This window comes from Hippocampus zosterae, chromosome 3 (genome assembly GCF_025434085.1).
Source record: "Hippocampus zosterae strain Florida chromosome 3, ASM2543408v3, whole genome shotgun sequence".
In the NCBI taxonomy this organism is placed as follows: Eukaryota; Metazoa; Chordata; class Actinopteri; order Syngnathiformes; family Syngnathidae; genus Hippocampus; species Hippocampus zosterae.
The window spans coordinates 28,565,299-28,589,512 of record NC_067453.1 but is presented as its reverse complement, the minus strand read 5'-3'; the positions used below and the strand labels follow the sequence as shown (position 1 = coordinate 28,589,512).

General features: G+C 44.0%; 2 protein-coding genes across 5 annotated transcripts; both read left to right on the top strand.

Moving 5' to 3' along the window:
- The first annotated feature begins 521 nt into the window (after positions 1 to 521).
- znf319b (zinc finger protein 319b) lies at positions 522 to 7,427 on the top strand. 4 transcript variants are annotated; one of them, XM_052062074.1, is made up of 3 exons: positions 522 to 895; positions 1,393 to 1,491; positions 1,607 to 7,427. In XM_052062074.1, the coding sequence occupies exon 3, from the start codon at positions 1,653 to 1,655 to the stop codon at positions 3,483 to 3,485; it is 1,833 nt and encodes a 610-aa protein (XP_051918034.1). In that variant the 5' UTR covers positions 522 to 895; positions 1,393 to 1,491; positions 1,607 to 1,652; the 3' UTR covers positions 3,486 to 7,427. The 4 variants fall into 4 exon arrangements, with proteins under 4 accessions (XP_051918034.1, XP_051918033.1, XP_051918032.1 ...); XM_052062073.1 differs by having other exon boundaries at positions 523 to 891; XM_052062072.1 differs by having other exon boundaries at positions 523 to 895; positions 1,393 to 1,522.
- Positions 7,428 to 8,721: 1,294 nt separating this feature from the next.
- On the top strand, positions 8,722 to 18,056 carry csnk2a2b (casein kinase 2, alpha prime polypeptide b). Its single transcript, XM_052062167.1, has 12 exons — positions 8,722 to 9,689; positions 10,495 to 10,606; positions 10,918 to 11,019; positions 12,198 to 12,248; positions 12,328 to 12,387; positions 12,495 to 12,578; positions 14,167 to 14,277; positions 14,532 to 14,633; positions 14,713 to 14,813; positions 15,668 to 15,816; positions 16,029 to 16,109; positions 17,463 to 18,056. The coding sequence occupies exons 1-11, from the start codon at positions 9,586 to 9,588 to the stop codon at positions 16,100 to 16,102; spliced, it is 1,050 nt and encodes a 349-aa protein (XP_051918127.1). The 5' UTR covers positions 8,722 to 9,585; the 3' UTR covers positions 16,103 to 16,109; positions 17,463 to 18,056.
- The last annotated feature ends 6,158 nt before the right edge of the window (positions 18,057 to 24,214 follow it).

The following is a 24,214-nucleotide window of genomic DNA, read 5'->3' as shown; positions in this document are numbered from 1 at the left end:
TCTTTTTAATTATTAAACAGATATTTTAAGAGGATTTTTTCACTTGCTGTTTTTATTTACAATTAGGTTCATTGGTCTTCTTTTTAATTATTAAACTGATGGATTAAGATGATTTTTTTCAGTTTATGCTTGTACAGGCCTTTAAAATTAAGTTAATGATCTCCATTATGGTCCCAAAGGAAGACACTTTCTTTTGATAATTATTTCAATGTGCACGCATCATAAAGATCTTAAGAAGTACGTTAATTATTTCTTGTTGTGTTTGTTTTTACTGTGTTTCTCAATCGTGTGAACAATACAGTATTTATACAAATGGGAGTTTCAAAGTTGAATGAACCAGATACTGATGGCACAGTTATGATTGTTGATATTATTCCAGTATTGTTGTTATTATTGTTATTGTTATGATTATTATTTAATCCTCAAATGCTTTATGCTGATTAGGCAGTACGTGTTTGGAAAAAAAAATCAAAAGAGGCATATCATTGAAAAAAAGGTTGAGAACCATTGTTGAGCTGTTCTTGCTTTTATTCATGTTCCCGTGTGCGGGGCGCAGACAGACGCTGAAGCTTGCTAACACGGGGAGCTCAGAAACAAGCTAACTAGCAACTAACAAAAAATGCACACATTTTCGAGCGACTGCACGCATTGTTAGCCAAATAAATGCACAAGTGAAATGGCGACTTTAATTGTGATTTCGGAAAAAGGAGCTGCATTTTCACACCTTGTTAGTGAGCCAGAAAAACATTTTTATTCGATTGCGTCGGCCCATGGAACTGGAACGACAGCGTCTCGACGAGAGCATCTGAGCGCCGTTTGCCGACGAGAAGATGGAATCTAATGCTATTTTGAGTTACTAATCCATCCCCAAGTAGCCATTTTATGCCTCCGGTACGTAAACATAGAAGTTCGTGGTAGCTTTTAGTCCATTGACGGAAACCCTCTGATTCGGCGTTGACTGTTTGTGCCTCTGTGTTGCTAAAGCTAATGTTGCTAAACAAATGATGTTAACGCTGCCGTTTTGGAAATACGTTAAATGCTAAGATGCCCGCGTGCTGCCTTTATACTATCGCATTAGGCTTATTGTTGGCCTTTATACAACCAAAAGAGCATGGCACCACGATTAAGCGATTCAATGTACGGTACTTCCTCTGTTGTGCTCATGGAGGTTAATTTCCACAGAACGTTGTATACATGATACACTCGTATTACCATGTAATATCGACGTGCTTGGTATTAAGGTTGGGTCCCCATTAACAAATATGGTAAGGAAGCTGACAAGTTTGTTTTGTTAGGTGAAGAACAGTGAGCCCCAATTAGTATTTTTTTAAAATTCAATTTACTGCATGAATATTTAACTTACGAATGCCAATACCAATCTTGTCCATACAGATATCACACAAACGTGAAAGAGCTGGATTTTCTTCCCGTTATCCACAAACATCGCTGTCCTCCGGTTTACAACGTCGTTCCTTCAGCAATCACCTTGAGGTAGTTCTTCAGTGTCTTTGGCAGTCATGGAGTGAGTTTGTTTTTCTGTGTCAAATAATACACTGGAAACATTTTCTAATTTCTACTAGCTAACCATTTCTTTTACTTACTGCAGCTGGGCCACTCCTGCTGTCAAACTGAACCCCTACACTCGAGCCCGCATGACAGAGGCCTGGCAGCAGCATGGTGTTTCTCAACCTCAGGTGGTGCACACCATCCCTCCTGGAGCTGAAAACTCTCTCGGCTGTACAGTGTATGGAATTGTCCTGCAGCAAGAGTCCTCATCTCTTCAACAACAACAACAACAGCAGCAGACCCAGCATGGACAGCACAGCCAGCACAATCAGCAACACAATGGGAATCAGCAGCATGGGAGTGCGCAACACAGTCAGCAGCACTCTGCCCAGACCCAGCAGGCCACGTTGCAGGTAGGAACCGAGGGAGGACACAAGTGTGGGGCCTGTGGACATGATATATCCCACTTAGCCAACCCCCATGAGCACCAGTGTATGGTAAGTCAGGACAGGTCCTTCCAGTGCACCCAGTGCATGAAGATTTTTCACCAGGCCACTGACTTACTCGAGCACCAGTGTGTTCAAGTGGAACAGAAGCCCTTTGTATGTGGCCTGTGCAAGATGGGCTTCTCCTTACTGACATCTCTGGCCCATCACCACTCATCCCACAACAGCAGCAATCCAATGAAGTGTTCAATTTGCGAGAAGACTTACCGGCCCGGTTCTTCCGGCAGCATGACCTCCAACTCCTCAGCAAACAATACCCAGCAGCCCAGTAGTCTTAGGGCATCAGCCACCAGTAGCTCATCCATTCTACCCTTTCCGTCAGCCCGCGACCGGCCGTACAAATGTTCCATTTGCCAGAAGGGTTTCAAACACTTGTCAGAACTCACCCGTCACGACAGAGTGCATACGGGTGAGAAGCCCTTTAAGTGTGACACGTGTGACAAGGCTTTCAGCCAGTCATCACACCTTCAGCACCACCATCGCACACACAGCAATGAACGCCCTTTCAAGTGCGCCGTTTGTGAGAAAAGCTTCAAGCACCGTTCGCACCTGGTGCGACATATGTACGTGCATTCTGGTGAGCACTTATTCAAATGCAATCTATGCGAGTTGCACTTCAAAGAGTCGTCGGAGCTCCTCCACCATCCCTGCCACCCGCAAGGCTCTCGCCCCTTTCGCTGCGCAACTTGCGGGAAGGGTTTCAAGCGACCGTCGGACCTCCGCCAACACGAGCGTACTCACTCAGAGGAGCGGCCGTTCCACTGCGATGAGTGTCAGATGAGCTTCAAACAGCAGTACGCCCTGCTGCGCCACCGCCGCACGCACAAAGACCCAAGCGACCGGCCGTTCAAATGCAATCTGTGCGACATGGGCTTCATGCAGCCCTCGCACCTCCTCTACCACCAGCATGTGCACGGCATGGACAACTTGTTTAAGTGTGCCTCATGCCAGAAGGAGTTCAGCCAATCGGGAGAGCTGCTTAGGCACAAGTGCGGAGAGTCGCCCAACACGGTGCCCGACAAGCCGTTCAAGTGCGACATCTGTGGCAAGGGCTACAAGAAGGGTTCCACGTTGCAGCGCCATCAAAACTCTCACTGTCAAGAAAAGCCCCTAAAGTGCTCCCTGTGCGACCGCCGCTTCCTCTCCTCCTCTGAATTTGTGCAGCACCGCTGCGACCCCTCCCGGGAAAAACCACTCAAGTGTCCTGACTGTGAGAAGCGCTTCAAGTACTCCTCAGACCTCAACAGACATCTGCGCGTGCACACGGGGGAAAAGCCGTACAAGTGCGAGCATTGCAACAAGTTCTTCAAGCAACGCGAACACATGACCAAACACCAGAGCACACACTCGAGAGAAGGACAGTTTAAGTGTGTTTGGTGTGGTGAGCGTTTCAGTGACTTGGGCTCTTTGCAGGATCACACGGTACAGCACACAGCTGATGGAGGGGACTACCCCGTCTCCCAGTGCATGTAACTGAAGCCGTTGAATGCAATCGGTGAACTTGTTGGCCGCTACGAGCATGTTTCTACCAAGCAGTACAGTTCAGGTTTAGTAAGGGTACACATTTTGGTTTGTGTGTGTGTGTGTGTGTGTTTTACCAAAAATTGTGGCAGGTACCAAAAGTGAGATCTATGATCCACTTTTTGGCGCTCTTTGATAGGATACCAACGTCAGTGGTACCTTAAATAACGAGTGGAGAAAGACGCCGTTTGGGAAGAGAGAACAAAACTCAGATTTTCCCACGGTGTGTTGTGAGCAGATGACCTCACTTCACGTTGTCGTTTCCACAACGGGGTGATTATAACTGCAGCTTCTACATACATTTTGGATTCTATTCGCATACCGACCAATTCACCAATTAATTTAACAAAGGGAATGCCCATCTCTTGAAAAATACCCGTCTGTCCTAGTACACAGTATTTTCCAAAATTCACCTTTTACTTTACATCTAGTTCAATTCATTAGATTGAAAGACAAAAGAATGCATCCAATCTGGGTTTGACCAGTCAACAGACGGCAGTGTCATAAGCGTACCACTGGCGGCCGGCACCACGTAGTGTTTTTGTACTTGCGTAAAGCTGAAATTGCTGATTTGGAAGCTTGCATTCCATAATGCCCCCCCCCCCCCACCCTGACGTCTACTTTCTGCTTCATCGTAGGCCTATCGGCCTTCAATTTGGTCTTCCTTAAGAAAAAAGGCATATTTAGAATTGAGGTGCATAACGAGGCTGTAATTGGTAAAAGTCAAATGCTATATTTTTGTCTAACTTACATCTGAAAGTATTCTTCAATCATATCTTAACAGTTTCATTCAAGGCCGTTGTGGTGTATTCTCGGAAGAACCACAACTTTATGACCGCACCACTTGCACAACAAGTAATAATGTTACCAGATAATGAGTTGTCGCAAGATAACAATTTGACAGTACTGTTGTTTTGATACCATTTTTTTTTCTCGGCCGCCGATACCAATTCCAGTCCCCCAGCTGTGCTGACATCATGCCGTTTGAAAAAACAAAATATTTTGCGCGTTATTTTTTAACACTCGCAGATAAGGGATGCCAGCGTTTTAATGCCATATCGGGAGCCCTCCCCAAACTAGTATTGGTGCAACACTATTTAAAAGTGTGTGTAAGGACACGTGTGTCAAAGTTTCTGGTTACCTCAGTTATTTACACGAGAAGTAAAAATCATATAAGAATGTTGCAATACATGTGTTGGATGTCATTATATTGTGCAAGCGATTATAATCTTGTGGTTGTTTGATGTAAAGGCAAAATCATGAACAACATTCATCGTCCAAATACTTTGGACCTAACTGTAAGTTGATTCAGATATTAGCTGATTGCTCCATCCCAAGTTGGCCAGCCAAAAAGTGTTATAAATAGCACTTGTGGAAAAAAAAAGACAGAATTTGCCATTTAACAAAGAATGCAATCAATTGATTTTGTTCCTTCTTTCCCATTGTCTCCTTTTTTTCCTTTGAGTTTTTCAATATCTATAAATTTACACTGGCAGCATTTGTTTTTGCACTAGTTACATTCATTAATTCATTCATCTTCCGAGCCACTTGATCCTCACTAGGGTCGCGGGGGGTGCTGGAGCCCATCCCAGCCGTCTCCGGGCAGTAGGCGGGGGACACCCTGAATCGGTTGCCAGCCAATCGCAGGGCACACAGAGACGAACAACCATTCGCACTCACACTCACACCTAGGGACAATTTAGAGTGTTCAATCAGCCTGCCACGCATGTTTTTTGGAATGTGGGAGGAAACCGGAGCACCCGGAGAAAACCCACGCGGGCCCGGGGAGAACATGCAAACTCCACACAGGGAGGCCGGAGCTGGAATCGAACCCGGTACCTCTGCACTGTGAAGCCGACGCGCTAACCACTGGATTACCGGGCTGCCCGCACTAGTTACAGACATCTAAAAATTACATTTGTTTTTCATGGCCACCACAAAAGGTTCAGCGTGATAAGGTCCACTAATTTTGCATAATTCACGTGTTCAGTGGTTTTAGGTTCCTGAGAAATGAAAGGCCAAGGACAGCCGAAACGCAGCGATGACTCATGTTTTCTCATAACTCCTGTAAATGGACTAGCGTGACGATTTTAGTGATTGAGGATGTTTCTCCTCTAGCGAAATAGTTCTGTGTACTTTCTTTCCTAAATACAATCTGACGCAGATCCCACAAATTGAAAATGACAGTGTTGACATTCAATAACAAGTACAATTATTCCGTCTATTTAAGCTTCCTTCCGGGGTCAGTACTGTACAAAGTGGATGTATGTGACGAGTGAACCTGTCAAAATGTGTCTTTCAAGAAAAATGCATTTCAAGATGTTTTTTGTATTATTGCTACTTTTTACCCAAGTTAAATGTTTTAACAAATGCTTTGTTGCTGTCTGTGTAGTCCAATTAGTCAGTGGTGCCACCAGCAATTTGGGGCCCTTGAGTGGGGGTGGGGGGGAGAAATATTTTGGGTCCTACTCTTTCATGCAGCAAACCGAAAATGAAGTGCTATTCATTAGCAAAGACATATGTCACCTTAACCCTTGGCCCTTAGAATCATCATCAGTTTAACCCCACAGCCTCGTATGGCACCCTGGCATGTAGTGATTGTATTAGTATGTTAAAGGTTATCTTTCGATAACTCTCCTACTGTGTGAATGTAGACTGTCTTTGGTTACAAAAGAAAATACATACTGACCTGCGCTTGAAAAAAAAAATGTAGTTCTGAGCTGGCATTGAGGGCTCTATGTTCGTGGCCAGCGCAAATCTGGCATGTCGTGTGGTCTCACTGGGCTGCATCAAGTTTGGTGTCTTTGCAGATGCACTCGGCTTGCAAGGCGCCACTACAAACGGGTGGTGTGCACTGTTGTGGGTGTGAACACAGCCGAATGTCTTCACAGCCATTCGAAGCAGCTCCTCTCATTCCATTTAAAATCCACGCGTGAGAGGCACACATTCCTTGATGACAATTGCAGAGGGCAGAATCGGTCTGCCTGCACCTTGATTATGTTCGGCAAAATCACGTTAGATTCCAAATGCCGATACATCAAAATCGGATTTATTGGCCAAGTATACAAGAAAGTCACAAGGAATTTACTTTCCAGTTACAACCCGTTCAGAGGAACTGAAACAAGACAGCATAAACCAACACGGGGGGAGACAAAACAAGAAGCCTGGCGGCTCGCTGGCTCCAGCATGTTTTAAGTGAAGTCTGCTTTCGGCCATCAAATTGTCAAGTGCACCGGGGGCATGTCAAAAGTAACGCCCTCGGTGTGCTGGAAAGGCCAGCATGTCGCAGAGCAGTCTGCCAAATTCCTTAACATGCTAAACATGGCATGCTTACGCAGGAATGAAAATGAAGATGTGCCAATTTTTACACTCGCGAGCACCTGCGCTGTCTACGAATTTAGAGCCCAGAGGATAAACTTGCAATAAAACACAACTATTGTTCTCAAAGTCCATATCCAAATGAGCAGCAAAGGCGTGCAGGTGATTGCAAAGGAGCGAATGTTGATTTTTCATCAAGGTTCGTTAAACATCGCACTGGGGGAAACATCTTTGTGTACGTTTGCGACTTTGAACAAACCTTGACCAAAAAAAGGGAAAGAAAATCAACATTTGCTCCCTTCGCAAACACTTGCACACCGTCGCCGCTCAGTGGAATATGGAAAACAGATTTTTTTGCTAAAAATTCTGTTGAGCCTGGTGCTATCTGTCAAGGTGGCGTCATGCCCACTGTGCAGGTTGGATTTTTAAAAAAAACAGGTTTCTAGCATTTTCTTTCTGTTTCTGCTGATTTGGCTAATTCTCTCTGTTTTCCCCTTTCCCGAATTCCCCATATTTGCAGTGAGTGCGAAATTAAAATTATTTTCATTTTGACTTATTTTCTGTTGAAACCTAGAAGTGGGCTCCTCTGCCTCTTTATATGGCTATCCTCTGTACTGTAGATATCTGACTCTGGCATCACACAATAAGAATAATTTGAGTGAGGAGTGCTGATTTTATGGTTCATTTGATTAATAATCATTCAATTTAGATGTCTATCTTAGGAAAGAGAGATGTTGATGTTGATGGAAGTAGCTATATTACTAAAATACATCTGGAGATTGTCATCCATCCCTACTTGTTTTGTTTAAATGGCCAAATTGAACACAGAAGGGGAGTAATCTAGAGGGTGGAAATAATAACAATAAACATGGCAATGCATCTTAAGATTTCAGTCTTCATACATATCATGCCAGACATACTCAAGTAGTGTGCGGAAGTTCGTAGTGCTGAATTGTGTGGAATGTGCACAACATATCAACATAAAACTTCCTTTGTAAGACACAGCAACTTCACTGCACAAAATGTGTAACAATATTTCATCGTAATATAATTACACAAAATAAAACATTGTAGATTTACATAAATGTCTGTATGAACTGAAAATGTACTACTGTACAAGATTTAATGTCATTTGATTTCTGGACATGTCCAACTGTTCCAACTTTTCAATATGTTATGTGCAACTTCCTGTTCTAACAAGAAGCTCAACAGCAACATTTGCAACAGATGCTTGATCCGTTCTTTCTCAGTATCTCATTTGCAAGATGTTTATGCCATTCGGTGACACTCTTCGCTCAGTGGCCACTGGAAGCAGTGGCGTCAAAGCAAAGTGGATACCCCAGGTGGTGACTGTGGCCCAGGCGTTTGGAGAGAACCTTTACATCGATGCCCCTCAATCATTTGCCCCCTCTGTTGAATGCCTGGGGTCCCCTCTCCTTTCATTAAAATAATACTTTGGCCAGAAATTTGTGCATTTTCACTGCTTTTAAGGAGTTTAAACTTTCCTAATATGTCACAGGAAAAATTATTCCAATTTCTATAGGTGGACTCGTCTTCAAAAGATCTGTTTAGTAAATGATGAAATTTGACACACATACCGATCATGTTATCACACTACTGTATTGACTACATGACAAAAAATGTGGTGTTTGCGAACTGGAACGGCTCAATGGACATTCATTTGATAAAGGCGTAAACTGAGTGACGATCTTGATTACGGGACGAATTAAGCTCGTAAGTCAAAGCAGCACAGCAGTGACTTTCAGGCCATATTGAAGGAAGACTTATGCGCCTCGTCACAAGGGGTCGCTGTGTCTCAGCAGCTTAGCCGGTGATCGTGTTCCTCGTCGTCACCGCCGCAGCCAGCAGCGCTTTCACTTCCGGGGTTCCCTCGCGTCTCTTCACTCCCAATCCGTTCCCCTTTCCTGTCCTGTCGACCGGGGAGGACTGTGGCCGCAGAAGATACCCACGGTCCCTCGGCCGCCGTCTCGTCCTGGGGGACTCTCGAGGCGCCCATTTCCCGCGCAGCCGGTCGCTGATGACGCGGGATCCGCTGCAGGTGGTGCACGGCGGCGAGTGCTCCTCGTCTCCGCGACGTCTCCGGGCTCAAGTAGCATCTCTCGCTAACGTTAGCTAACAACATCGATCTCCGATCCTCCACCCCCTCTCCCCTGGAGCTCGGGCCAGCCCCACTATACTAACGATCAATATCGCCAATCAACATTTGATTGATTGACAGAGGGGTTACTGCCCTCTATTTAACATAAGAAACGTATCGCTTTTACCCCCCGCCCCCAAACGTTTTATATGCAGGGCCCGTGGCTCCAGAGTAGCCCCTCACTTTTAACCAAGCGGTGTTGAAATTCCTCACACCATTCCTCCGTGGCCACTTTTGGAGCCGCTTTCTTTTTTCTACCTCATCACCCCGATGCCTCCTCGCCCCTTTCCGGAACCTCAACTCCCTCTCTAAGCCCAATCTGGACCGTTGCTGCTTCTGACAGTTCGGTGAAGCAGAGCTTCGCGACAAGCCACGGGCATTTGAGCTCCTCTCCACCCGCTCCAACTTCAACTTCACTTGGTGCAGAAGGAGGCTAGCTGGCCTGTTCATTCACCTGGCACCCACACAAGAACGTCCACTCTCTTCTTGGTCTACAACCGGAACTCTCTCGAGATTCTTCGTGTCCCATCTCCCGTCCCGTGACAGCCCAGCAGCTTCCGAGCCACGGGTCTCGCCATGCCGGGTCCGGTGGCCGGCAGCAAGTCCCGTGTGTACGTCGATGTCAACACATTGAAGAGCCGGGATTACTGGGACTACGAAGCCCACGTACCGAACTGGAAGTGAGGACATTTCTTCTTACTGTGGTTGGCTTTAATACCATGCGCGCGATTGCCTGAACACTGCACATGATGGTTGCTTGTTAGGGAAGGTGTCTGTGAGTGTCTATTTTTACACTCCTCGCTGCGAGGGTGCGATGACACCAAGCTAGTACAGTCTCTCAGCATCCTCCTTGCTACTTTGCCAAATTTATGCTTTGAAAGCGGTCTGTACATTTTTTAAAATCACTCTCGAGCAGCGCAGCGCTGGATTCAATCTTCTGCTCTGGGCTTCAGTTAAATGTGCACGTATAAACTCTACAACGTCCATAGATGTGAACAAGAGCATAATGGTTGTTCGTCTGTATGTGCTTTTATTGCTGGTGACAAATCCAGGGTGGGGTGCACACCCGCATATTGCCCAAAGTGCAGTTGCCATTTGTACTTCACGTTCCAAGTCTTGCAGTGGACAATAACATAAATGTGGCATTTCTCTGACCAAGTGCCCTGGGGCAAGGCATTGTGACCACTGTCTCGAGTTATGCAGTTTGCCAGTCTTTCTTTTGCTCTGTATCACTCCTTGGATGTGTGCAACACATAGTATGAATTGCAGTGTGAGTTAAATTACCCTCTGAGGCAGTGTAACGATTAAGTGAACTAAAAATTATACCTAAAACGTCGTCTTAGATAGGCTTCAGCTCACCTGTGCCCCAAATGATGACAAGCAGTTTTGGAAGAGGATGGATGGACTTTGACTATGGATCTGAAGGTGTTGTTTCGCCTTTCCTTAAATACACACACCGCACAGATTCTTTGTCTGTCCCCATAGCAACCAAGAGGACTACCAGCTGGTACGTAAACTGGGCAGAGGGAAGTATAGTGAAGTGTTCGAGGCCATAAACATCGCCAACAATGAGAAGGTGGTGGTCAAGATTCTCAAGGTGAGCAGGTTTAATCCTAAAGAGAGAAAAAGACAACGGCCCTGTCCTTAATTTTGAAAATGACGCACATATTGATGCTTGGTGAAAAGTAGTGGCAAATTGTATATATTGTATACAGATATATAAACTGCATTGTTGCTGCAAGAGATGTCTCAGTGACTGACAGTATGATGCTGAAGCATGCAAGACCCCAGAGGCCGACGAGCTGAATCAGCAGCTACGGCATCCGGAGTCAAAAGTGACATGTGGGAGAACTTTGTGATGTGATAACCCCCCCCCCCCCCCCCCCCCAATCTCATGTCACATCTCAGCCAGTTAAGAAAAAGAAGATCAAGCGTGAGATCAAGATCCTGGAGAACCTGAGAGGTGGGACCAACATCATCCGTCTGGTGGACACAGTCAAAGACCCCGTGGTAAATAAACTGATGAAAATACCATATTTTACGGACCATCGGGTTGCACTCACCATTATACAAGCTTAAGCCTCCTCGCTGCCCATCTTCAAAGCCCTCCTCAAAAGTCACTTGTATTCTTTGGCGTTCGACTCAGCATGACTTGGATTTTTTTCTTGATTTTACCGTTTGGTGCTTTCTACCGCCTTTATTACCGATTTGTCTTACTGTTTATTGTGCATGTTAAATTGCTCCGTGTACAGCACTTTGTATGCAGCGATGGCTGTTTGAAAGTGCTCGAGAAATATTGTTGACTTGACTTTTTAGCTGAGTCCCAGCAGCTATTGGAAGCTGGCTACGTCCTTTTACTTGGCACCAGTTCAGTCCGACAAGAACCACTATCGATATTTGAGAAAAATTCAAGGATTATAAGTGCGGCCTACGGTCTGAAAAACACAGCACATCGGATGTAATGATATCCAGAGTGTAAAGATTGTGTAGATAGTGATTTTGAAACATTAGTTTGTTTTGTTTTTTTGTCATTTTCATTTTTAGATATTTATATGGGCTAAATGAAGGCGGCCCGGTAGTCTAGTGGTTAGCACTTCGGCTTCACAGTGCAGAGGCTCTGGGTTCGATTCCAGCTCCGGCCTCCCTGTGTGGAGCTTGCATGTTCTCCCCAGGCCTGCGTGGGTTTTCTCCGGGTGCTCCGGTTTCCTCCCACATTCCAAAAACATGCATGGCAGGCTGATTGGACGCTCTAAATTGTCCCTGTGAGTGCGAATGGTTGTTCGTTTCTGTGTGCCCTGCGATTGGCTGGGAACCGATTCAGGGTGTCCCCCGCCTACTGCCCGGAGACGGCTGGGATGGGCTCCAGCACCCCCCCGAACCTCAATGTTTATTTGTGGCCAAATGTTTGGCACAACGTTCCACTGTGGCACTCGGTGTCACTTCTGCGCGTCTGTAGCGTCGCTATTGCGGCAACATTCCCAACACGGCCGTCCAATGATTATCCGAACCGCTTATCCTCACGAGGGTCGTGGGCGTGCCAGAGCCAATATGGGGTAATCGGTCCACAACACAATTTGTTTTGTGTGTTTCTTTCATTCACCTGTTTTCTTATTACCGTCTGTATGGTAGTTAGGAGTTAAAATGAACAGGTTCTGATCTCTGTGTACCACTTTCTCATGTCATCACAGTCCAGAACTCCAGCACTCGTCTTTGAATGCATCAATAACACAGACTTCAAGGTAAAAACGATGGTCCGTTCAACCATTGCCCAATGTTGTAACGTTTTCAAATGACGATGATTTGTTTCTCATCCCGCAGGAGTTGTACCAGAAGTTGACTGACTATGATATCCGTTTTTATATGTATGAACTACTGAAGGTGAGAAACGTTCCATTTTTTTTTAATCACATTTAGTAGAATCGTTCATTTGATCTTTTCCCCGCCAATATGTTTCGTAATGTTGCACGTTTACACGCACCGGCCAGGCCCTGGACTACTGTCACAGTATGGGAATCATGCACCGTGACGTCAAGCCCCACAATGTGATGATCGACCACCAGTTGAGAAAGGTAGGCAGTGTCCTCCGAATGACACGCGTGTGCGTGCACGCCTCCATGTTGGGGACCACATTTCAACGATGCTTTGACTGGCCTTGCATCTGTGTTGTCTGTGGTCATCACAAAAACTTGGGACGTTTTCCGGGCCTTGGCTGGTAAAGGAGCACACCGGCACTCGGTTGTGAGGGCTGCTTTTCCCACTCACTTCTAACGGTACAAAAATAGGAGTACTACTCACAGAACCCGTGTAGTCTTCTCGGAGCCAATAGAATTTACGATGAAATGTTATGTCATGCCCGAGGTCCATCTATGGGTCTGTACATATTTTACGGGGAGCTTTAAAATGAGTCTGCAGACCTCTGAGCCCTACTTGGTTTATGTTCAAGTAGGATTTCTTGAATGGATTGAGGACCCAAACCATTGAGTATTTTATAGACCAATAGCAGATTTTGAATCCATACAGCAACCATACAGCCCATTTTAAAGCCTTTAGGACTGGAGTTCTGATCTCTTAGTTCTGGTCAGAACCTGAGCTGCAGCATTCTGAATGAGCTGCAGGTGTTTGATGCTCTTTTGATGGCAGTAATCAAGTCTACTGGAGATAAAAGCACAAGATAAGCTTCTCCTGGTCTGCTTGGAGCATGCAACCCCTCAATCTGGATATGTTTATTCAGATGGTTAAAGGCTGCCGTAGTGATTGATTTGATATGGGCAGCAGAGACACATTACTTAGACAGAGTGGGATTCAAACAGCGGACCCTCCGTTTACTGGACGCCATGCTCTAACCTCTGATCCACAGCCGCCACTTTGGATGAGGTGGGGTGCACTCTGAGCTGGCCGCCAGTCAAATGAGAGTCAGTTACTTTTTACATCTCAAGGGGATGCCATCTTCACAGTCTTTTATGTGCCCTTATTTTGTTGCAGTTTTGGTCACAGTCCTCATCAGTTTTGACTCACTTTCGAGAATATTGTCTCTCTCAGTGCGGGGGATGTGAGTTCCTCTAAAGCAGTATGTGTGAATAGTGTGGGAGGGCAAGACTGAAAATAACAGCAGATGTAATTTCAGTTCCACCACTCTTTTCGTGACGACTATTACACAGTTTACCTGCTGTTAAGTGCACGGTGGCATTTTTCACACTAAAGGAGATCTGACAAAGTAGCTGACAGAGCTATCGTAAATCAAGTCAAGGCTCGAGTGATTTCTGAGAAGAATTGGACCAATTTAAACCAGCAAGGTTGTTATTAATACCTTGAACCTGTTTATCATTTCTAGAAATGACTATTTAAAAAGCATTTGAATGGTTTAGTCGCAGTCCTTAATGTTCATCATGGAGCCTGAATAACCCAATGATGCACTTTGCAACGTGTCCAGCAGGGGGCAACAAACTGCCGATGTATGGCAACAGCGTCATAGAAGCAACACAATTGATCAAATTCAAATAAATGAAGGACTTTCCTCTCATGGGGCCAGTTTACATTCCTAGTACACCTGAATATACGACTAAGTATATCAAAGTAAACTGACAAAGTGCAATGTACTTTCCACATTTTTCAGTTCTCTGGAAATGCATGATTGTAACCAATGGTCTGTTTCCATAGCTACGCCTTATAGACTGGGGGTTGGCAGAGTTCTACCACCCTTCCCAGGAGTACAATGTCAGAGTGGCGTCGCGATACTTCAAAGGCCCCGAGCTCCTGGTGGATTATCAGGTAACGCATGCGTCACACTTCGTGTCCAAGCAGAGACATCCTTTGAGATGTTTTCACATGATAAAGTGGGGGGGATAACTATTTGATCCCCTGATAAGTTTCTAACTTTGCTCATTTACACCCCCTCCCTCCAAAAAGATGTATTAAATAATTTTCTTGTTTAATCCTTTGTTAACATGCAGTAATAGTGTTGTGTAGCATATGCCGTAATAAGTTCATTTATAATAGTAGCGGTGCTGTTCGGTGTCTTTCAGATGTATGATTACAGCTTAGACATGTGGAGCTTGGGCTGCATGCTTGCCAGTATGATCTTCCAGAAGGAGCCCTTCTTCCACGGGCAGGACAACTACGACCAGGTTGCTCTCTCACCATGGAATTTCAGACATTGATGTGACAATTACTTCCTCCATTTAGAACACTGTTCTGTTTTTGCAGCTGGTGCGAATTGCCAAGGTTCTGGGGACAGACGAGCTGTTTGGCTACCTACGTAAATACCACATCGAACTGGATCCACGTTTCAAAGATCTGCTTGGACAGTAAGACGATCGGTTCCGGCTCGAGTTGGTTTGAGGTTAATTATGTCGCGGATAGGAACATTCTTAGCGTAAACAGTTCAACACCCTTAAAACGGTGTTGCATTTTCCAGTCAACATTATGTATTCATGAAATGAGAAGAAAAACTGTAACTATCCACTTGCGGTGGATACTATATACTATTTAAAAATGTTTCTCTCCGACCTCCAAATTCCCTCGGTCAATTGTACATGAAATACGTTTTCTTCTTTTTTTTTTTTAACAACAGTGCCTGGCATCCCGTAATGCTATTCGAAACGTGTGTCGCAGGCTATGATGCAAATCCTCATTGACATAAATGTTGAAATTTAATATTTATTCTACACATTTTTACAGCATTGGAAAACTTTTGTGTCATGTTTGTCCTCCCAACAGAAACAATATTAAAACAAAAAACATATTTCCCTCCCGCATCTTTTTCCATTTTCGAACCTTTTTGAAACAGCTCCAGGGAGCCACTAGGGCGGCGCACTGGAGCCGCGGGTTGCCGACCCCCGGGATACACTGACGGAAATGGCTGTGAAATGATTTGTTTTGGTGTCAGTATCACAAAAACCTGGCATTTGAACAGGAGTGCGTGTGTGGACTTGAATGAAAATCACTATCTTCAAATGTAGACATAAAAGAATGGCGATTTAAAAAATAAATATTCATTAAAAAAAAAAATTCCAGATCAGGAGACCACTCTCATGAGTGCATAGCTAATGTATGTGCATAGCTAAGTGTTCCAGAGCATCTATGTATACATTGGTATCAAATCAGATGTTGTGATGACAATGCGCCGCTAATTCTTTTCTTACTGCGTGTGTGATCTCAGACAGAGCAAGAAGCGCTGGGAGCAGTTTGTGCAGACGGAAAACCAGCACCTAGTGAGTCCCGAGGCTTTGGACCTCCTGGACAAGCTGCTTCGCTACGACCACCAACAGAGACTGACAGCCACAGAGGCCATGGAGCATCCCTACTTCTGTTTGTAACACACACACACAATCCGGCATCGATTTGATTAGACTAGAGTGTGGATTTTGGAGCCGTGACCTGCACTGACACCAAGAAGTGCCCCTGAATTATTATTATTATTATTTTTTTGTTAGCTTGTGCTGCTTTATTATTATTATACAATAACTTGTATGTGCGGAGCTTCAGGATGCATTAACACTAACGGCTGTACTTTACAACAGACCCCGTCGTAAAGGAGGAGTCTCTGTCAAACTCTGACAACATGGTTTCCAGTGGCAACACCACAACGCGATGAAACACAGGTATGTATCCAATATCAAATAAAAATCTGGGAAGGAGCCATTAGAAACCTCTTGGAAATGGATGGGAATCATTTGGTGACACAAGATTACATTATGGGCTGTCAGATCAAATGCCGTTCCTTTCACAGAAAGCTCTCCGTGCATTCTATACTTTAAAAAAAAAAAAATATATATATATATTATTCATTCATTCATTCATCTTCCGAGCCGCTTGATCCTCACTAGGGTCGCGGGGGGTGCTGGAGCCTATCCCAGCTGTCTTCGGGCAGTAGGCGGGGGACACCCTGAATCGGTTGCCAGCCAATCGCAGGGCACACAGAGACGAACAACCATCCACACCCACACTCACACCTAGGGACAATTTAGAGTGTTCAATCGGCCTGCCACGCATGTTTTTTGGAATGTGGGAGGAAACCGGAGCACCCGGAGAAAACCCACGCAGGCCCGGGGAGAACATGCAAACTCCACACAGGGAGGCCGTAGCTGGAATCGAACCCGGTACCACTGCACTGTGAAGCCGACGTGCTAACCACTGGACTACCGGGCCGCCATATATATATATATATATATATATATATATACACACACACACTAATTTCTTCTGTGAGCAACACTATTTACAGGAGATCCCTGGTAGGGATGGCAATTGATAGAAATGTAGCAATTCCAATTCCATTGTTGACACTGCTAACTGATCCAATTCCTTACAGATTCTCACTGGGTGAGGGAAATAAATAATACAAATGTCATGACTTTATTGATGTCAATGTCATTAGGGGTGTTCACACGGCACACTTCTTGCATCGGTGCTGGGCCGATGTATTTTGTTGCAATATATCTTACACCGGTGTAAATTTTGTGTGAGCGTTCACATGTATAAAGCTGCTTACTAAAGAGAAGCGTGTTAGCCCCGCTTGGCCAATTGCAGCCAATTCTGGAATTAGCAGACATGGACAGCTACTGTACAAAGTGAGTGGACCGGACACAATTTTCTGATCGTTAAATCCGCAGTCATTTGTTTCAGTTGATTCTGGGTCGGTAAAATCAAAGTTCCACTGTGCAATTGAATTAAAAGTATTGTGATGTAAAATGTTCCCAACCATGCTCCTCTCACAGTGCCCCCAAATGAATATTTGCAAGTGGAGAAGTAGCCACGGCTTCATGAACCTTTATTCGTTTTTCATATAACGTTAGTCTCGCATCCGAGGTGAAGGGCTACGGTCAATCTTGTCACACAAATGCAAAAGGGTCCATGGAGCCTCTGCAAACAATTAAAATCCTGAATCAATTGTTCTCTAATTGTGTTCCCCTTCTTTCCTTCCCTCGTGTGTTTTCTTCCCTCTCTCTGTGCAGAAAGTAAAAAGAAGGATGTTTGTTACCTCAACTTTGTCCGCGGTTGTGACAGTAACTTTGACAAGTGTACAGCGACAATGGATCAAAGTAACTCTGACCTGTTACACACTCACAGACATGCACACATACACATGCAAGCAGGTATACATACACCCTCCTCCTCTGTATCAGTCTGTGATTGGCCTGTTCTGGTGTCCTGTCCAGCAGCCTGACCAATGAGCTTGAAGCTGCTCACTCCCTGACCCCTCCCACGTCAGTATCATGTACAAGGGAAAAACTCCTTTTAAAGACTGATTTCCTCGCCCTTGCCTCCATCCTTCCTTTATATGGTCCCGACTCTTTGTTTGCATCAGCATGGAAGATGGACAGGAGTGTGACCCAGTACAAGCCACCACCACCACCCCCTTGCCCCGCCCCCTGAGATCCGTTCATCCATGCACCCATCTATCTCTCCCCGCCCTACTTGCCATCTTTTTCCCTGAAAAGACAAATGTCTTAGCACTACTCCAGTTCTGAAAGTGGCATGGTGGACTCTCTCTCTAGCTAGAATGATAATAATATTAATGAAAAATAAATGATTTTTATTTAGATGAACTTGGCTTGTCAGAGAATTTTTTTTTGTTGTCCATCATAGTCAACTGGTCTTGAAAATAAAACTAACCGGTATGAAATGAAATGTAATTGCATGGAAGCTTGGAATGACCCAGACTACAGTAAGTAAAAACTGAAGTGACGTGAATGTAACAAATACCTGCACCTGATGTGTTCTCTTCTCAGGGGTATGTTTACTATGACGTAACTGATCACGGGTAATGTGTCATTCTAGTAGGTAATGATGAGGATAAACTGTCAGGTACAGTACACAACAGGGATGGCTAACTTGATCCATCCATTTTCTAATCGGCTTATCCTCACATGGGTCGCAGGGGTGGGGGGGGGGGGGTGCTGGAATCTATCCCAGCTGTCTTTGGACAGCAGGCAGGGGACACCCTGAATTGGTTGCCAGCCAATCGCAGGGCACACATAAACAAGTTTATTCACAATTACTGGTGAATGGTGATGTTACAATTCAAAACTATAGTGGAAATTTATTTCGTGGGGGATCGGGACGGTGACATTTCTTGTATAATTGCTACCCATGAAATGCATTGGAAAAAAAATACCAAAAAAGCCGATAAACCTCAAATATACATTTTCCACCCCCCAAAAAAGTTTGCTCGTCCCAGAAAAAAAAAAAAAAAAGGGGGGTGAAAAATAATTTGCGAGTAGTGAGCTGCAAGCATTAATGGGACAACGATATTATTTACTTACTTATTATATTTGGTAAACAGACTGTCATTTGTATAGCACTTTTCTACCTTGTGAGGATTAAGTGGATCAGAAAACAGATGAATATCAAAGAAAGTAGAAAATATGTTGTTCCATTGAACCTTTTTCCAACTACAAACAAACAATATAAATCTAGGTACCATTGTAAGATAAATCTAGTTTAAAACAAGACATAAACTGGTGAGATTTTTATACATAAACAGGAAAAAATATGAGTGGGACAGGGCAGTTCATTTGTCAATGTTCTTTATTTTCTCAAGGACTTTTTTTTTTTAATTTAACAGAATCAACACTGCATCCAAAGATTAGCAAATGATTGCCACTTCATGCGTTTATAAATTCACCCCCAAAACAGCAGATATAAGTTTCAAACATGAGTGCATCTGTTTGGAAGACGGTTTGCAGACAAAACAGTCACCGCAAATGTGACCACATCACTGACATGCTTGGTAGGGAAGTTAATTTCAAACTGGCTATATTTGACCGTTTTGCCATGCCATCAGTGCATGGATATTTTTTAAAAGTCTTTTTGGGATGAGAGTAAGTAAGACAAAAAAAAAAGGGTTCTGCAGATAGTAAATGTGGTGATCCAGGGCTAGAAAATTAACAGGCACGTTTTACATTGCGCTTGTGTCTGATACAGTTTGGGATCCATTTCCTCTCTGATTTGGAGCCGCAGGTGACCGGTGTCGGGGCTGCACACGCCTGTTTCCTGTGAAGAAAGAGAAACCGGACACATAGGCTGAGAAATGAGAGAAGCAATTGTGATTGAATACTTGGTTGTGGTGACACGGTACTACTGTTCAATTATTTACTGCACAGTGCCTTGGAGTAAAAAAAGAAATCACACACACACACACACACACACACACACGAATACAGTACATGTATACTCAAGTTGTGATCACAGGCCTGAACTAATACAACTGTGCAGTTTATTGCATACAGAGAACGATCATAATGCATTTCATTCACTAATGCAATCACTCCAAGTATGGAGCCCAAGCAACACTTGGAAAGATTAGTCTTACGGACTCCACATGATCACTAAACAAGGCCCTTTGCTAACCACTAACTCAATCCAAGATTCTGTTTTGTTTAGCAAAAAAAAAAAAAGAAAAAGCAGTGTAGCTAATTTTGGTGCCGGGCCACCATTCATCCCAGTTCGATTTCAAATTGGCCGGACCAGTATATTCATGGCTTCACAAGCTATTTAAAAAAAAGACAATTCCAAATGTTTCAGATTTTTTCCGGGGGTGCAAATAATTACAAGAACATTTGGAAATATTCTGACCATATAAGTGTCAATTTCAACACAGTTGTGAACCAAAGTAGGTGTGTGAAACTTGCAGATCACCGTGGATGTACATATTATATGTACCTTTTATCGAACAACGTGATTTCCACATCCATCTGGAAATCTTGACAACCTCAACCGACTTACAAACTTAAATGGGAACTTTTCAGAATAAGGGTGTAGTTGTCCCCCTACCTTGTAATGTTACTGTACACATACAACTACATACATGTTCTGGTAGTGTGTGGAAAAAAAAAAACAAACAGAAAAAAAACGCTTCTGTTGACTGATATTTGGCAATATTCCGCTTCTTAAAATATTTCTCATCTTCCTAACCGCTTGATCCTCACTAGGGTCGCGGGGGGTGCTGGAGCCCATCCCAGCTGTCTCTGGGCAGTAGGCGGGGGACACCCTGAATCGGTTGCCAGCCAATCACAGGGCACACAGAGACGAACAACCATCCGCGCTCACACTCACACCTAGGGACAATTTAGAGTGTTCAATCAGCCTGCCACGCATGTTTGTGGAATGTGGGAGGAAACCGGAGCACCCGGAGAAAACCCACGCAGGCCCGGGGGAGAACATGCAAACTCCACACAGGGAGGCCGGAGCTGGAATCGAACCCGGTACCTCTGCACTGTGAAGCCCACGTGCTAACCACTGGACTACCGGGCCGCTATTTGGCAATATTCCATTTCTTAAAATATTTCAGAATCGGAATCAGAATCATCTTTATTGGCCAAGTATGAAGAACACACAAGGAATTTGTCTCCGGTATAACACGCTGCACTAGTATCATCGTAAATTGAGGTATTCACTTTCAAATGTGGCACAGCATTTTTTATGAAGTAGGTTTACATTTCTCCTGAAGCATCTTTTGGGCTATTTATTGGGTGCCAAATCCTCAGTAACAGCCAATTTCAGAATACCGTAGCCTTTAAAATACAGTAAGTGGTCATCAAGTGCACTCTCCAGCGGACAAAGTTAGTAGCAACAGTTACTCATTTCTCAAACTTGTCGTGTTCCTTACCTTGCAGCAGCCTCCCTTTTGCGGACCTGTTTCATCAGCTTCAGCATGTGACAGATCTGTCGCAGCGTCATGTTTGGAGCGTGGCGAGCCAGGCGTGGTCGCGGGGCATAGGGAGGACCCCGGTAAGTCAAGAGTGACAAATAGTTGCCCCGAGCAGGTCCCTTGCCAAACATTTGCAGAGGCCGAACGCTGCCTTGCGCATAGCATGACGCACACTGTCAGCACACAAGGAAGAAAGGGCAATATGTTAAAGGGGCAATTTTTCTCCAGGATTGTAATTATGATCCAATACATTTATGATCCTGTATCGCACGTGTACTCAATGGAGAAGAACGTTAAAAAACACACACATACAAACTTACAAATTACTGCCTGTTATAAGTATAAACATTTTGGTTTACCTAAGTTTAAGAACATGCGTTTCATCCCCAAAAATATCAACACAGGTTATGTTTACCTCCTCTTTTACATCATTTTATTTATTGTTAAGATACAGTATTTTTTTTTAAATCACTGATCATTATCTGTGGTGGGGCATTTTCTCATGGCTTTAACACGATCAGAAACACGGACATACATTTGCAACTTCAATTCTGATCTTTTTTTTCCCCCCATGGAATTGTCTTAATTTATTCCCAAAAGTATTTTCTTTTCATTTCATTGGTTTTACTTTAAAATAAAATGCACTACCTTCATTTGATGTGGACGTTAGGTCTCACTGTCCAGTCACATTTCAGATTTCATGTACTGTCATGTCAGGTGATCCTGCCTGGGGCCTTCAGAACCAGTCGTTCTGGTCAAAGTAACTTCGGCTTTTTAGTTAAATGGACTGTTTCTTTAACCATCAGCTTTCAAATTTGTTCGCTATCCCACAATAATGTCAACATTTTCCACCATCTAGTCGGTTGGTCAGACCAAGCCAAGTTTGATAGCAAAACGAAAAACATATTTGGTGTCAATCCAAAACTGAGAATGAATTAACTTTTTTTTGTTTTGTTAATCTCATTACCTAATTTTGTGGTAACTGAATAAACCACTTCTAAAGCGAGTGATATAAAATGTATATCAAATGCACTTATATGTCCCTCCCTTTTGTATGGATAGTGTGAATGGCACTCGACTTAATCATCTGCTCTCACAGAAACCTAACCCCAGCTCTTTTCTTGGACTGACACTTGATGACACGCGTTGCTCACTAACAATTGCTTAAACATTCATCCAGGACAACACACACGGCAAAGCTGTGTGAGAAAACATCCCGTGGTACATTTGATAGCAAAACAATTTGTTCTGATTTTAACAAGCACGAAACGGAAGAAAGCATCCCCACTAATACGAATCATTGAAGAGTTTTACGTTTGCTGATAAATGCTACACAGTTTATGCATGCACACTTACATGGACGACAGTAGTCATGATGATGATGATAAGTAAAGGCTTGATTAAATAAAATACCCTGATCGGTGTGGGGTGGCTGCTTTCTTATAGATACACACTTGAGCAGGAGACAAGACGGTCCAATCACCCTTTGAAACCAAAATCCGCCTCCTTCCGTCATCACCGCAGTGACGTCACACACGCACGCAGGCGGGCGCGCGCACGCACGCACGCACACGTCCACTCTTCGGGTTTCTTCAGGTTACATCCACTAACACGGAATCTGAATTCCATCCATCTCTATATCATGGGTCTCAATCTTCAGTCCTCGAGGGACACTGTCCTCCATGTTTTAGAATGTTTACCTCCTCCAACACACTTGATTCGAATGATCAGCACATCAACAAGCTCTTCAAGACAACAATCCCCTTGGCAACCCGACATCGAGCGGGGACATTTTTGATACAGCATCTCTATTTTTACATTTTCACGTGGATGCGGTGTTCTTAGATCACTTGATACTGTAAATGACGGTGCTACTGCTGTTGTTGTTGATAACGTTGCTTCTATTTTAATGCAAAGCAATCTATCAGTCTATCTATCGATCTTGTAAAGGGGTATCTCACCTCACGGCCTGGAGACGACACCCCCTAGTGGAGGAAGACGCACTCTACACCACAGGATATTTTAGGGTTTGTATCCATAATACTAATTACTGTATTTATTTTCAAATTGACATTGCTCTTACTTCACCTGAAATCTAAATGTGACATTACACATACATATTTGATTATTGTTTTTAACAAGCGTTTGATTATTGCCAATTTCAAAGTAATTTGTCGTAGGCCTATTATCAGCCGATATTATCTTGAAATTGACAACAATTTAATTACAATGAAGTTCACTTTTGACGCTGAAATGGAATACATGCTGCAATCTATGAGCGGGCGAGCAAACACAATCGAACCAAACATTTTATTAGTTCACATACCTGAGAGAAAATGCCATCCACAAAATTGATGATGGAGACTTGATTCCCAGTCTGTTGGTGGCTCTAATTGCCCCCCAGGGCCTGGACACAGGAGAACTTTTAATTACCTCGGTGACCTTAACCCCAGAGACTAGGTGTCACCCACCAACATGGTCCCCGCTGGTGCCAGGTAGCCCCCAAGTACCACTTGAGCAGCATGTAGGCCTCTTCTAAAAAGAACTCACCGTCTTTGATTGCTATTATATCTGATGATTTTATATGTTATGTTATATTATCAATCAATCAAACTAATTATTTAGCAATTCACATACATAAAAATGCAACTGAAAGGCAGTGCAATCAAAATCAATCAAAAAAAAAACGTCAAAATTACATCATAAAAAGAGGACCCTCCTAGCCCCAACATACACAAATACATATCCCTAGAAGTATGTACACACACACACACACACATACACACACAATATACACGTTCTCTCTATTGTTAAAAAGACGTGGCAAGGCACAGAGAAACTTTATAAGGTAAAGAGCACCCAAGGGGAGTGCATCCACACTGATAACAATGACAGCTGCCACACCTCCCAGCACGGAGGCCCCACATGAGGAAACAATCATCCATCCATCCATCCATCCATCCATCCATTTTCTAATCCGCTTATCTTCACAAGGGTTGTGTGAAGCTGTCTTCCCAGCTGTCTTTGGGCAGTAGGCGGAGTACTGTACTGTAC